General features: G+C 57.0%; 1 protein-coding gene across 13 annotated transcripts in view; it reads left to right on the forward strand.

Moving 5' to 3' along the window:
* Positions 1 to 11,618, forward strand: part of FGFR1 (fibroblast growth factor receptor 1) — a 50,157-nt gene extending 38,539 nt beyond the window's left edge. For 5 of the 13 annotated variants that reach the window (XM_044931213.2, XM_044931254.2, XM_044931105.2 and 2 more), the window contains 13 exons: positions 343 to 466; positions 1,458 to 1,648; positions 2,653 to 2,803; positions 6,067 to 6,269; positions 7,084 to 7,229; positions 7,426 to 7,547; positions 8,058 to 8,168; positions 8,680 to 8,870; positions 9,451 to 9,573; positions 9,727 to 9,797; positions 10,003 to 10,140; positions 10,307 to 10,412; positions 10,594 to 11,618. In XM_044931213.2, coding sequence (XP_044787148.1) covers positions 343 to 466; positions 1,458 to 1,648; positions 2,653 to 2,803; positions 6,067 to 6,269; positions 7,084 to 7,229; positions 7,426 to 7,547; positions 8,058 to 8,168; positions 8,680 to 8,870; positions 9,451 to 9,573; positions 9,727 to 9,797; positions 10,003 to 10,140; positions 10,307 to 10,412; positions 10,594 to 10,770 — 1,854 coding nt within the window. In that variant the 3' untranslated portion in view covers positions 10,771 to 11,618. Of the gene's footprint in view, positions 1 to 342; positions 467 to 1,457; positions 1,649 to 2,652; positions 2,804 to 4,002; positions 4,148 to 6,066; positions 6,270 to 7,083; positions 7,230 to 7,425; positions 7,548 to 8,057; positions 8,169 to 8,679; positions 8,871 to 9,450; positions 9,574 to 9,726; positions 9,798 to 10,002; positions 10,141 to 10,306; positions 10,413 to 10,593 lie in introns of all 13 variants that reach the window. The other 8 variants (XM_006070601.4, XM_006070602.4, XM_044931320.2 and 5 more) reach the window with 3 other exon arrangements.
* The last annotated feature ends 1,929 nt before the right edge of the window (positions 11,619 to 13,547 follow it).

Raw genomic sequence — 13,547 nt, forward strand, 5'->3', positions numbered from 1 at the left:
CGAGACATCAAGGGTGGACACGTCTGGACTCTTAGCAGGACGCTGCTCTGGCACAAGAGCAGTGTGGGCAGGGATGCAAAGCTAGGAAAGTTCCCAGTGTATCTGGGAGGGCTCCGAAGGCACATTTGTCCAGATTGCAGATGGCCTTGGCTGTGGCGGGCAGACTTTCCGAGTCCTCACACCCCTCTGCCTGATGCCTTCCTGCAGAATGTGAGTGGGCTGGGATGATGGTCCCCAGCTCCCTGTGCAGCTGGGCTGCGTGCTCTGACTGGAGGGTGCGTGACTTCTGCCCACCTTTCCCTCCAGACCCGCATTGGGGCCCTTTGGCATGTTTCCCCTCAGGTCCGTTATGCCACCTGGAGCATCATTATGGACTCCGTGGTGCCTTCGGATAAGGGCAACTACACCTGCATCGTGGAGAATGAATACGGCAGCATCAACCATACCTACCAGCTTGATGTTGTGGGTAAGAGGGTGGCGACAGGAGGAGGAGTTTGGTGGAAGGAGCAGGGATGCGGAGAACACAGCCTGGGAGCCAGGTTCACTTAGGGGTGGAGTCAGGATTCTGTGGCGTTTATTAGCTCCATCACCTTCCTTTTTCAAACCTCCCTTTTCTTATCCATCAGTAGAGCTGGGAGGATTGGTGGTACCACAGGTTCATTGTAAAGGGAAAGGTGCTGTTGAGTCTCTCCTGCAGGAGGTGACTGGCACAGTGGTGGTTAATCTAGCTTAATAGTAGCTACCGCTCCACAGATGCGAGTGGTCTGCCGGATACAGTAAATACACCACAGGCAATTCTTCTAGCACCCTGCAAGGCAGGTGCTGTTGTTCCCGTTGTACAGAGGAACACACTGAGGCTCAGAGAGGTCAGTCCACGCAGACTCCAGGCACTGCACGAGACACTAGGAAGAATGCCGTGCCTCTTGGTGCTGTGGTGCGGCCTCTGTCTTCCAGAGGCTCTGAATCTCATTCTCTGGCAACCTCAAGGTAAAGAGTTTCACAGCCAGTGTTCTGCCTTGGCTTTAAAAATATGGTATGCAAAAAAAAAAAAAAATATGGTATGCAAAGACGCTTCTGGGGAATTCCCTGGAGGGTCAGTGGTTAGGACTCAGTACTTTCCCTGCCATTGCTCGGTTCAGTCCCTGGTTGGGGAACTAAGATCCTACGAGCCATGCAGTGCAGCAAAAAAAAAAATACAAGCTTGTGATCCAGGAGGTCTGGGGTAGGACCTGAGGGTCAGTGTTTCTAACAGGCTGGTGAAGCTGGCGCTGCAGTACCCAGACCACACTTTGAACAGCAAGAGTCTGAGTGACTGTGGGTTTAGTTATGGGCAGGTAGGCTGGGCTGAGGTCTGGGAATGTGTCTCTGTGCTGGTCCTTGGGATGCTCTGTCAGCATTCCAGCCAGGAGCGGCCACGGCAGGGCCTGATGACCCTCTCCCATCCCATGCCCCTCCAGAGCGGTCCCCTCACCGGCCCATCCTGCAGGCGGGCTTGCCGGCCAACAAGACGGTGGCCCTGGGCAGCAACGTGGAGTTCATGTGCAAGGTGTACAGTGACCCGCAGCCCCACATCCAGTGGCTGAAGCACATCGAGGTGAACGGGAGTAAGATTGGGCCGGACAACCTGCCTTATGTCCAGATCTTGAAGGTAATCCTGGCTCCGGTCTCCGTGGGCTGGGCTCGGGGAAGGAGGCGTGTATCTCCTGGGGTCCAGGTGGCTGGGGTCCAGCTCAGTCCCCGTGATCGGGCCCTGGTCCTTCTGCTGAGTCCAGGCTCCATCTTATGTGGGGCCCTGGCCACTTTCTGAAGGACCAGTAGCAGGTTGTGGGTGAAGGCTCGTGGGGCGCCGAGGGCTGGGGGTGAGCACTGCTGGCTTCTGAAGAGCTTGGACGGTGACCGTGCCCAGGCTTTCAGGTCAGCTTCTCCGGAAGGCATTTGCACTCTGCTCTCCCACTGCCCACTACCACAGCCTTCCCAGCAAGCGTCTCCCGGTCTCTGCCCTGCTTCCGGAGGCACGTCCTTTCTGTCACATGGGCACGGTTTAGCTTAGGTAGGGCTGGAAAAGCCAAGGCCACGGGTCAGTCCTCAGTGGTTTCAGGAGTAATGGCACTTTCTTCTTTTTTTCCTCCCACTCCCAGACTTCGAATGTCCCTGAATGCTCCATTAATCCAGGGAAGCTAATTGCCTAATTCTCCAGTGGATCTTGCAACAGGAAGTAGCCAGAAGCTGGGAACCTGCTTTCCCTCCTGGTCCCAGCCTTAGCCCTCCTCCTCCCTGGCTCGGCTGTTCCAAAGATTCCCTAGCCAGCCGCCGCACTCCTCACCTTGGGCACTGAAACTGCCATGTGGTGGGCCCGGGGCCTTGAACCTTGGCTGCTGTCTCCACTGGCAATCTCTGCCCTCTTCCTGGAGGAGGGGGTTTAACACAAATGAAATATTTGCTTGGGGCAATGATTTTTTTTTCATTCAGTTTGTTTTTCAGTCACATGGATTTTTAAAGTCCACTTTTTTGTCCTGCTAACGAGGGAAAGAGGACAAGTGTCGCCTCAGCCTCTTGCCTTAGCTCCTGGGCCCACCATAACCCCACACGGGAGCAAATACGGCCACATCTCCATGTTGGCCCAACTGACGGCGTGTCGTTGGTCTGTTCCAGCATTCGGGGATAAATAGCTCGGATGCGGAGGTCCTGACCCTGTTCAATGTGACAGAGGCCCAGAGCGGGGAGTATGTGTGTAAGGTTTCCAATTATATTGGTGAAGCTAACCAGTCTGCGTGGCTCACAGTCACCAGACCTGTGGCAAAAGGTAACGGGGAGCTGGAGGGGCCCCTGTGCTGGGGTTTGATGGAGGCCCCGAGCTGCCAGGGCAGCTGTGGGGAGGCCAGCGCCCCACTCTCCCTGTTAGCCTGCTGTTTCTAGTGCCCGGAGCCATGGAAAAATACCCGGCCTGGGCGGCTGGATTGGTTCGGCTCTGTGTTGGTGTCACCCCTCTGTGCCTTGTGTGTGTTCTTGGCTGCGTGTCGGGTGCGTCCTGGGTGATCCTGGAGACTGAGGGTCCGAGTGATGGCGAGGAGAGAGGACCAGCGTTTGTAGTGATGTGAGTGTGCGTGTGGGGGATGTGGATGTGAGCGGGCTGTGTGTGGGGGGGAGGTGTGGGGGTGTGTGTGTGGGATGTGGGTGTGAGTGTGAAGGTGAGTGTGGGGAGGGCTGAGTGTGTGTGTGTGTGGGATGTGGGGAGGTATGTGTGTGGGAGGGTATTTGTGTGGGTGTGAGTATGGGGGGGTGAGAGTATGTGTGGGGTGAGTGTGTGTGACTGGGAAGGTGTGTGTGTGGGGGGTGTGTATGTGTGGGGTGGGGGTGTATTTTTGTGGGTGTGAGTGTGGGGGAGTAGCCGTGGGTGTATGTGGGGCTGTGTGTCAGTGTGTGTATGGGGGCTGTGTGAGTGTGTGTGGGATGTGGGGGGTTATGTGTGTGAGTGAGTGTGTGTGTGGGGTGAGTGTATGTGTGTGTGGCTGTGGGGTGTGTGTGTGTGAGGGTGTGTGTGGGGGCTGTGAGTGCGTGGGATGGGGGGTATGTGTGTGGGTATTTGGGTGTGTGTGTGGGGGGGTGAGTGTGGGTGTGAGTGTGTGTGTGAGGCTTGCAGCCCCCTCTGTCCCTCCTGTGTGCCCCCTCCGGAAACCAAACAGCCCCCGCGCCGGCCCATTTCTCCATGCGCTCGCGCCGCATGCTGGGCTGGGCCGGGGCTGCTGCGCCTGGTGACGGGTGTAACCAGCCATCCGCGTCGCACCGTCAGGTCTGCCGAGTTCCTCCTCAGGCTCTCACCCTCTTCCTCTAACAGGTCTCTCGCTGCCTGGTGATTTTTGTCTGTCCATTGTTGCAAAGGAGATGCTGGGGAACCTTTCTTCCTCTGGTTATTTTTTTCTTCCCCCTTTCCTCCTCCTCCCTCCCTCTCTGAGAGGTCTCCGGTCCCGGGCTTGTCCATGTGGCTTCCGTTGTCTCTTCTAGACGGCCGGAGTTAACACCACCGACAAAGAGATGGAGGTGCTGCACTTAAGGAATGTCTCCTTTGAGGACGCGGGGGAGTATACATGCTTGGCGGGTAACTCTATCGGACTCTCCCATCACTCTGCATGGCTGACCGTTCTGGAAGGTATACACTGTCCTCCTCCTCTCGATGTCCTGCCCTCGCCAGGGGCACGGGGGGAGCATGCATCGCAGGGTTGGGGGAGACACAGAGCCGGGCTCCATACGCAGCAGGCAGCTCTGGCAAGTCATCCAACCTGTCATTTGGCCTCGTGGGTTGAACCTTCTTGGCTCACCCCCGGAGCCTTCCTCCTGGTGCAGGATCTCAGATTGCTCTCACTTGTGGGCCTGCCTCCGTCTCTCCCCCGGGCCAGAGCGATGCATGCGTGGGGTCTGGATCTAACTTGCAGCCGGGCTCTCCTCCAGGGCAGGCTCCTTCCCTCCTCGGGTCCAGCAGTCTTCCTTTATCGCCAGCCCTCCGAAGTCTCCGAGAGGCTCCCCCTGTAACTGAATATAGGTGCTCTGAAGTGAGGGGCTTGCCGCTCGGAAGCATCAGTGCCCTCCACCCTCCCCCTTGCTGATCTCGGTGGGCAAGGTTCCTCCAGACCCAGACAGTGGACTTGAGCTGCTTTGAGCAAGTCCTTTCCCAGGCAGCGCAGGGGACTCGATGGTGCCCATTTATCCTTTGGCTCCCAACACAGCTCCTCTCCAGAGGGGGCCATGGAGGCCGGGCCAGGAAGGCAGGAGCCTGCAGCCTGGGCAGGGTGGTAGGCTGGTGGCGTCGGGGCTGGAGCCAGGCGTGGTGCTACTCATCCTGCAGACTCTGGTCTCTTTCTTTGTCCCTCCCTCTCCTCCTCTGATAACGCGCACCCCCACTGGAGGCACAGAAGCGTTTTCTGTTTTTTCCCTCGTCACTGTCTTTGTCCTGTGTTGTGCCTCCCGGTGGATGGTGTCTGTTTCTCCACGCTGGGGAAAGAGAAAAACAGAAACACTTCTCCCTGTTATCAGTTCTGCCGTCCCTCATCGCACCTCGGAGAGTTCTCTTTGGGCTAGTTTGGGGTCATGCCTGGGGCCTCCTGGGGGAGGTCCCCGGGGTGCTGGCCCCTGCGGCTGGAGGGGGTCTTTAATAGGGGAGGGGTGGAGGAAGGGATGTCCTGCTGGATGGGACCCTCCCCACCTCCGTGCGAGAGGGAGAGGCTTGAGTTGCCTGGGCTTCAGTGAGGGTGGGAGGCAGGAGAGTCTGAATGGAGAAACAAATAAAACCCCCTCCCTGACTTTGCTCAGTGTGAGGAGTTAGAGCTGTGAGTGGAAGTCTTAAGAGATGTTTCCATATTTATCTTTAATAATCCAGACGACATTTGCAAGTGAAGTTCTGTCTCCAGTTTGGCTAGGTGTAGACGTTTTTACGTCTGACCTGATAGAGATGACATAGGCAAAGCTGAGCAATAAAGTCGGGACATACACTGGTTTTCTTGTTTCCTCCCTGCATCATTGTCTTTGTGTTACGAGTGCCACCGGATGCTAGGCGCTGTGGCCTGCAGACATGGAGGAGGTGCCACCTGGGCCCTCAGGGTACCCCTGGGCCATCAGTAATGAAAGACCGATGGATGGTTTGCTGTCCCGTGATAGGTGTTGACGCAGTGCTCGGGCACTGTGGAGAAGGGCCGTGTGTCCAAGGGAACATTGAAAGAGGCATCTAGCCCAAGTGAGTGCTCAGCTGTCTCTTGCAGGGCACCAAGTACCCATCCAGTCCAGCAGTCCCTAAGCCAGGAGGGCTCCTGAGTTCATGGGCATGGGCATCGGCTAGCAAGATACAGTCCATCCCTCTGGGGATTCAAGTCAGGATCAGGGAACCTCACAGATCCCAGGATGTCTGCTGTGTGCTCAGTGTCAGGACCCCAATCCCAGCTAGGGCCTAGCTCGGTTCGTCTCTGCCCCAAAGATTCCCAGAGTTTAGGAGATGGATGTTGAGTTTCTTAGGGAGCCGGGACCCTAGTGGACCAGCCCTGCCCTGAGCCCACTAATGTCCTGTTCACGCTGACCCAGCCCTGGAAGAGAGACCAGCGGTGATGACCTCGCCACTGTACCTGGAGATTATCATCTATTGCACGGGGGCCTTCCTCATCTCCTGCATGGTGGGGTCTGTCATCATCTACAAGATGAAGAGCGGCACGAAGAAGAGTGACTTCCACAGCCAGATGGCCGTGCACAAGCTGGCCAAGAGCATCCCTCTGCGCAGACAGGTAACAGAAAGTAGACGGGGGGTTCGCACGCTCTGCCTCGCCCTGTGTGTCCTCCCTGCGCCCCAGGGGGGTCTGCGGTACCTGCCGCAGGGTCCCTGCTTCAGACTTTGGTGTCCGGCTTCCGGGTGGCAGCAGGGGAGTGTCCTAAGTGCTTGGGGTCAGGCTCCAATTTCTTCTGGCCAATGAATCCTGTGAGCCCATCGTATCTCAACCACGGTGCCCTGCTCAGCCAGCCTGGGGACTGGGAGATGGTCCTCACTGGGCTAAATGCCTAGTTGATATTATGAATCTGAGCTTCCCCTGAGGGCCCATTAGGGGTGCAAACGTGCAGAGGAGAGGAGCTGAGCTGGGTCCCAAGATGCCCTCTCGCTCCTGTGCATCCGCCTCCCCCCATCCCAGGAGATGGAACAGAGGGTGAAGATGCGTGAAAGGAGAAAAGGAGGCAGGCTTCGCTCCGAACCGTGCTAATTCTGGAAGGGGCTTCAGGAGTCAGGAACCCCTCATCCACAGCAGGGTTTTCACTTAAGAATGAGGACAGGAAGAGAGTTGCTCTTGCAGTGATAAGTTACAGAATGTCAGGCTGTCATGCTCACGTGAAAGGTGAGTAATCCAAAACCCAGAAAGGCGAGTTGGTGGCAAACGTCAGTGTTAGAACCTCGGTCTTCTGACCTCCTGTGGCCTTTCTGCCTGTGTTGGGGAGGGAGTGCCAGATGCCAGGTCCACACCTCTAACTTTAGCAACAAGTACTGAGCGGGGAGGGGAGGGACCTGCCGCTGCTCCCCCGTCCCTGCTGGAAGGGTGACCCCACGCCTCCCTGCAGGTGTCGGCCGACTCCAGTGCATCCATGAACTCCGGGGTCCTGCTGGTTCGGCCCTCGCGTCTCTCCTCCAGCGGCACCCCTATGCTGGCCGGGGTCTCTGAATATGAGCTTCCCGAAGACCCTCGCTGGGAGCTGCCTCGGGACAGGTAACCCCCACCCCCTACCCCAGCTCATTATTCTAACGGGGGCAGTGGTGTGGGCTCAGATCTTCAGGGGAGCATCCAGAAGTGACTGCCACCATCTGCTCTTAGTCAAGGGAACTGGAGGCGGAGGGGGAGTGGGGGTTCCTGTCAGGTTTGAACATTACCACCCCAGCTTATCCCACCCTTTGTTTCCCCGAAGACTGGTTTTAGGCAAGCCCTTGGGAGAGGGCTGCTTTGGGCAGGTGGTGTTGGCGGAGGCCATCGGGCTGGACAAGGACAAACCCAACCGTGTGACCAAAGTGGCCGTGAAGATGCTAAAGTGTATGTGGTGCCTGTGTCCCTGCAAAAACGACCCCTTCCCTTTCCAAGCAAACTCTGGGCCTCAGGCTATTACCTGCACCTGCTCCACAGCCTGCTTAGGTTGTCCTGGGGTTGGGGGGCATTGCACACCCCGCCATCTCACCATGACCTCACTTTGTTCCTTGGCGTCCATTATCAGGTGGTGACCCCAGATCCTTTTTTTTGGCAACACCGGCAGCTCTCATAAGAGGGAAGGGGAGATAAATTTGGATGTGAAAAGGAGAGGGGAGGGACTTCCTGGCAGTCAAGCAGTTAAGTCTCTGCACTTGCTCTGCAGAGGAGATCCCACGTGCCCTGTGGTGCCGCCAAAAAAAAAAGCCAAGGGGGGGGGGGGGGCACGTAAAGAGAGAAGCAAGTCCCAGAGGAAAGGGATCCCTGGGGGTTCACCTCATCCCCCTTCCTTAGTTTTTGTCCTGTCGGCCTTCCTTCCAACGCAAATGCTTCTCCATCCCCTCTGCTTTGTCCATGCAGCGGATGCAACAGAGAAAGACCTGTCGGACCTGATCTCCGAGATGGAGATGATGAAGATGATTGGAAAACACAAGAACATCATCAACCTGCTGGGGGCCTGTACACAGGACGGTGGGCACCTTGCCTGCGGGCTTCCACCCATTGGGGGGAGGGGCTCAGGCAGGCACTCAGGCTGCTGCCATCTGTCTGTCTGTCAGGGAGAAGATGTCTAGCTGGGGCGTCAGGGATCGGGCATTTCTCAGCCACAAGGGAAGCGGGCTGGGGGGAGAAGCTGGTTTCCATAGTCAGAATGTATTTCTCGGGGTCCGTCCTGATGCCCATGTGGGTTCATCTGAGAGTCCAGGCACCTGGATCCACGCACACCATGTGGCCAGAAAAGGTGACTTGCTCCAGTCGAGGTCAGGGCTCTGGCCCCACTTTTGCTTGGGAATGTCCTGGACTAGGCTAAGAATGACTGCCCTTGCTTTCTTTGGGGAGTGAGATGAATTTCTGGAGCTCCCCTCAAAGGGGAGGTGAAGCCTGGGCAACAGGCTCGCGATGTGCCTTGGGGTTCCTCCGGGCAAGGCTCAGCACGTGCACCTGCCCAGCGGCCCTGACGGCCTCTCCGCGCCCGTGTCCCCAGGTCCCCTGTATGTCATCGTGGAGTACGCCTCCAAGGGCAACCTCCGAGAGTACCTGCAGGCCCGGAGGCCGCCGGGGCTGGAGTACTGCTACAACCCCAGCCACCACCCCGAGGAGCAGCTCTCCTCCAAGGACCTGGTGTCCTGTGCCTACCAGGTGGCCCGAGGCATGGAATATCTTGCCTCCAAGAAGGTGTGGCTCCTGACGGCTCCCCTGGGTAGCGTGGGACCCCGGGGGATGGCGGGGACATCAGAGCCAGGAGAGCTACGTGGCCTTGAGGCCTTGGGATTGGTGTGAAGTTAGAATGATGATGCCTCAGCTGTAACCGGTTACAGGGAGGAGATGAGGTCCTGTGTGACAGTTAGGTACAGCTTTGGGTGCTGGGTAAATGCTGCTTTGTTTGAGCCCAGCCCTGTATGGATGTGCTTGGCCAGGGAGACAGGGCATCCCCATGAGAGCTCATATGCACACTGGACAGAGACACAGGGTTCAGCTCACTGCCTGCATGTTGAAAGCCAAGCACCGGGAGGGAAACATACCTGGAGGGTTTGCTGAAGTGATTGGGCAGCCCAGAGCTGGGGCTGTTTGGATGTCTGGCTTTGACCTACAGGAGAGGGACCCTGTAGCAGGAAACTGGATGGTTCAGGGGGCGGATGGGGGGGGAAGGCAAGGGCCGGTGAGGGAAGTGGGCCCACAGGCGGCTGCTGACCCTCCCCTGTGCCCCACCTCCACCCCCACCCCCCCAATCCCTCTTGTCCTCCGGGCCCCACAGTGCATCCACCGGGACCTGGCCGCCAGGAACGTCCTGGTGACGGAGGACAACGTGATGAAGATCGCGGACTTCGGTCTTGCTCGAGACATCCACCACATCGACTACTATAAAAAGACAACCAACGTAAGTGCGGGGGCTGCCTGTCCTCTGTCCCAGGACTCCGAGCCGCTGGGCTACCCCCACCCCAACTGGCTGGGTGGACGGGTGAGCTGGGTCCAGCCCTACGTCCGCCCCTGCCTGCCCCGGGCCACCCCAGTGTCCCCGTGCTGCTTACAGGGCCGACTGCCCGTCAAGTGGATGGCACCGGAGGCCTTGTTTGACCGGATCTACACCCACCAGAGCGACGTGTGAGTCTGAGATAAGCAGTTGCTGGGGAGAGCTTCCAGGGTGGTACAGCCCCCCATCCTGTCTCGGAAAATGAACTAAACGTTGCCCCTTCACTTTGTTCCCAGAGGTTGACCGGCCATGGTCCCCTGGGGTCGTGGACTTGGGGGGAGAGGTGGTGAGGTCAGTGGGGGGCCCTAGCTCTGCGCCCACAACGCCCATCCACAGGTGGTCTTTTGGGGTGCTCCTCTGGGAAATCTTCACTCTGGGCGGCTCCCCATACCCTGGGGTCCCCGTGGAGGAGCTTTTCAAGCTGCTGAAGGAGGGTCATCGTATGGACAAGCCCAGTAACTGCACCAACGAGCTGTAAGCCTGAGAAAAGATGCCTGGGGTCCTGGGCTGGGCTCTGGGGGCGGACTAGGTTGGGGGCGTAGAGGGAGGAGTAGGAGGCGCGCAGCCAGCCGCCCGCGGCCCGTCCGCCCTGAGCCTGTCTGTCCTCTCCCCCAACCCTGACCTCACCATCCTGCCCCAGCTACATGATGATGAGAGACTGCTGGCACGCGGTCCCCTCTCAGAGACCCACCTTCAAGCAGCTGGTGGAAGACCTGGACCGCATCGTGGCCTTGACCTCCAACCAGGTGAGTCAGCCCTTCCCAGACCCTGTGTGCCCACCGGCCCGAATTCTCGCGGGATTCATTCCAAGTTCTCCCGGGATTTATCCCTAGTTCTCGTGGGATTCATTCCGAGTTCTCGCGGAATGAATCCTGCCGCCGCGGGAAGGAGAGTGCGGGTACTACATCTTGTTGTCTCCGCCCTCAGGAGTACCTGGACCTGTCAATGCCCCTGGACCAATACTCCCCCAGCTTCCCCGACACCCGCAGCTCCACCTGCTCCTCCGGGGAGGATTCCGTCTTTTCTCACGAGCCCTTGCCCGAGGAACCCTGCCTGCCCCGACACCCGGCCCAGCTGGCCAACGGCGGACTCAAACGGCGCTGACTGGCCCCCACACCCCGCACCCCTCCCCGAACTCCATCCTCAACGCCTCGCCCCTCCTCCCGCTGGACTCGCTGCCTCCCCTGCGCTCTGCTGGCCGGCCTCCCTGAGGCCCGCACCCCCGAGCTCCCCTCCTCTCCTCCTCACAGCCTGACAGAGGAGCAGGGAGGCCGGTCCTTGCTGACGGCTACTACGTGGCCTGCCAAACGCTGGACCAAGACCCCCTCCCTGCCGCCTGGAGGGTCGGGCAGTGGGGGCCGAGCCGCCCTCGAGCGAGAGCCGACTGAGCTTTCCTGCATTGGTGTTGCCTGCTCTGTGCAGCCCATGGCCCGTGTTCTGTGGCAGATCCTCGCGCCAGAGCGGGAGTTGGGTGTAGTGGTGGTTAGCACCCGGGCCTCCGCAGAAGGCGACCTCTGTTCCAGACGGATAGTGCCAGTGGCTTATTGATTCCGAAACTAATTTGCTTTGCTGACCAAATACCTGGTACCCGAGGGTGGGGACGCAGAGGCCGGGAGCCGGCGGCGTGGCCCTGGGGCCCAGCCCCAAAGCAGGGGCTCTGTACATAGCTACGAAGAAAACACAAAGTGTATAAATCTGAGTATATATTTACATGTCTTTTTAAAAGGGTCGTTACCAGAGATTTACCCATTGGGTAAGATGCTCCTGGTGGTTGGGAGGCATCAGTTGCTATATATTAAAAACAAAGAAAAAAGAAAAAAAAAAAAAAAGAAAATGTTTTTAAAAAGGTCATATATTTTTTGCTACTTTTGCTGTTTTATTTTTTTAAATTATGTTCTAAACCTATTTTCAGTTTAGGTCCCTCAATAAAAATTGCTGCTGCTTCATTTTTATACGGGCTGTGTGACACGGGAGAGGAGGTCGGCTGTGAAGGAGCGAGGCTGACGGGCTCTGGGGCTGTCTGTCCCAAGGTCTCTTCCCCATGGGTCCTGCTCCGAGGCCTCTGGACAGCCCTCCTTCCTCTGCCGGGCTTTGGGAAAGGCAGGGAAAGAAGGCAGGCAGCTGTGTGGTGGGCAGGTAGGGGGGCACTGGGCCCAGGGCCAGGCCCCACCACCCCCTCCACCACACGTTTCCTTGTGGGGAATGTGGAGCCTGTGGGGTCTGAGAGTCAGACAGGGAGCTGAGGGCCCAGCTGGGAAGAGCCAGGAGTTGGGCCGAAGTGATGAAGAGGCAGGCCATGGATGATTTGACCCTGGGCGGCAGACACTTAGACCTAGTGGCTGCTCCTCTGTGTGGGTATGGTTCTGCCTGTGCTTTGTCAGGGAGGACCCGTCACATAAGACCAGCTTTACACCCAGGGCCCTGGCTTCAGGTTTCTTGTCTCCCAGGCTATTGTGTGTCCATCATGCCTACCCACCACCCAACACCATTCTGAATTCGAGTGATCAGACCGCATGTGCTGGGGCTAGCACTTGACCTCCTCCAGTTCTTCCCGTAGGAACTCCACCCCAGCCCTCAGGAAAAGGAAGACATTCCATGAAGGTGCATTTTGGCTGCTGGGGAATTTTCTTCCTCTGCCCCCACCAAGTAGGTGCTGGCTCCTTGGAACCTTAGGGCTCAGGCTGTTAGTTCTTCCTCTGCCCCCAAAGCTTGCTCTTCGCTAGATCCCTTCTGAGTATAAAAGCAAGTCCAGTTTCGTTTGGGAAGAATGGGGTTGCTCCTGAAGTTTCCTTTCTGAGCTGTTTCTTGGCCCCTTTTAGTGTTGGCTCATTATGAAGTTCTGTCTTCTGCTGGGTAGCTCTGTGAACATGCAACTGTCAACATATTCTGATTTGTGTTCACGTTTGAGGAAGGCATACATTGGTGAAGAACAGAATCAGGAAATGAATTTTAGCTTTTAAAACCATTTGTGGGACACCTTGTAGTGGTGCCTTTCATTGTAAAATACTGATGATAGTTTGGGCCCAGGGTCGTGTGAATGCATGGTCGCTCTTTCACAAAGGGCTTTACGTGCCTTCAAGTAGAGGTGGTGGGACACAACTCACTGTTGCAGTAACTACTCTAATCACCCATGAATTTCCCGAGAGACTGAGCTGTCAAATTAAAGATAGTGAAATTGACCTGAGAGAAAATGAAATGGCCATTTTACTTAGATGACCGGATTGGGTCTCCTGAGGAAAGAGATCCAGTTTATCTAATGAAGATGTCATGCTGTCAAGGCACTGAGTCTGTCTGGTTTCCTGAGGGTTAAAAGATGAGGGCCAGAGCATGGATCGATACCACCTTCCAGCCCTTTCTAATTGCCACAGGCCAGGGGTCACCGGTCCCCCGGCACTGCTAATGTACTGTATTGATCTCAGGTAAGTAAGATTGAACCACGGCTGAAGGAAATTTATCTCTTGACAGTGAAGTCGCTGTGTTTCTCACAGCCGCCACTGGGGGGAGCCAGCGGGCCAGAACCCTGGGCAAAAGGAAGGTGTGGATCAGCGTTCAAGTTCCGTTAGTCTGACCCTACCTACCGGTGTGCGCTGGTGGTGACAAGGAGATCTTTAGGTTTTAACACTATAGAGCATTTATTCGATATCACCGTTGTGACCTGTAATGACTGAAACACAATTAGTCACGGCACAGGTGCAGGTCCATACGTGCCAAGCCACCAACACCTTGCTGTTGAAGCAGAATTCTCAGGGTGTGAGACGGGCCAAGTCTGACATCACCACCGGGGTTGGGCTTTAGAAAATGCCTAAAATTATACTCGGTGAGATTATTAGCAGCTGGTGCAGCCACAGTAGATGCATTTGTGGGGAAGAGCAGAGAGCAGG

This window comes from Bubalus bubalis, chromosome 1 (genome assembly GCF_019923935.1).
Source record: "Bubalus bubalis isolate 160015118507 breed Murrah chromosome 1, NDDB_SH_1, whole genome shotgun sequence".
NCBI classification, from domain to species: domain Eukaryota; kingdom Metazoa; phylum Chordata; class Mammalia; order Artiodactyla; family Bovidae; genus Bubalus; species Bubalus bubalis.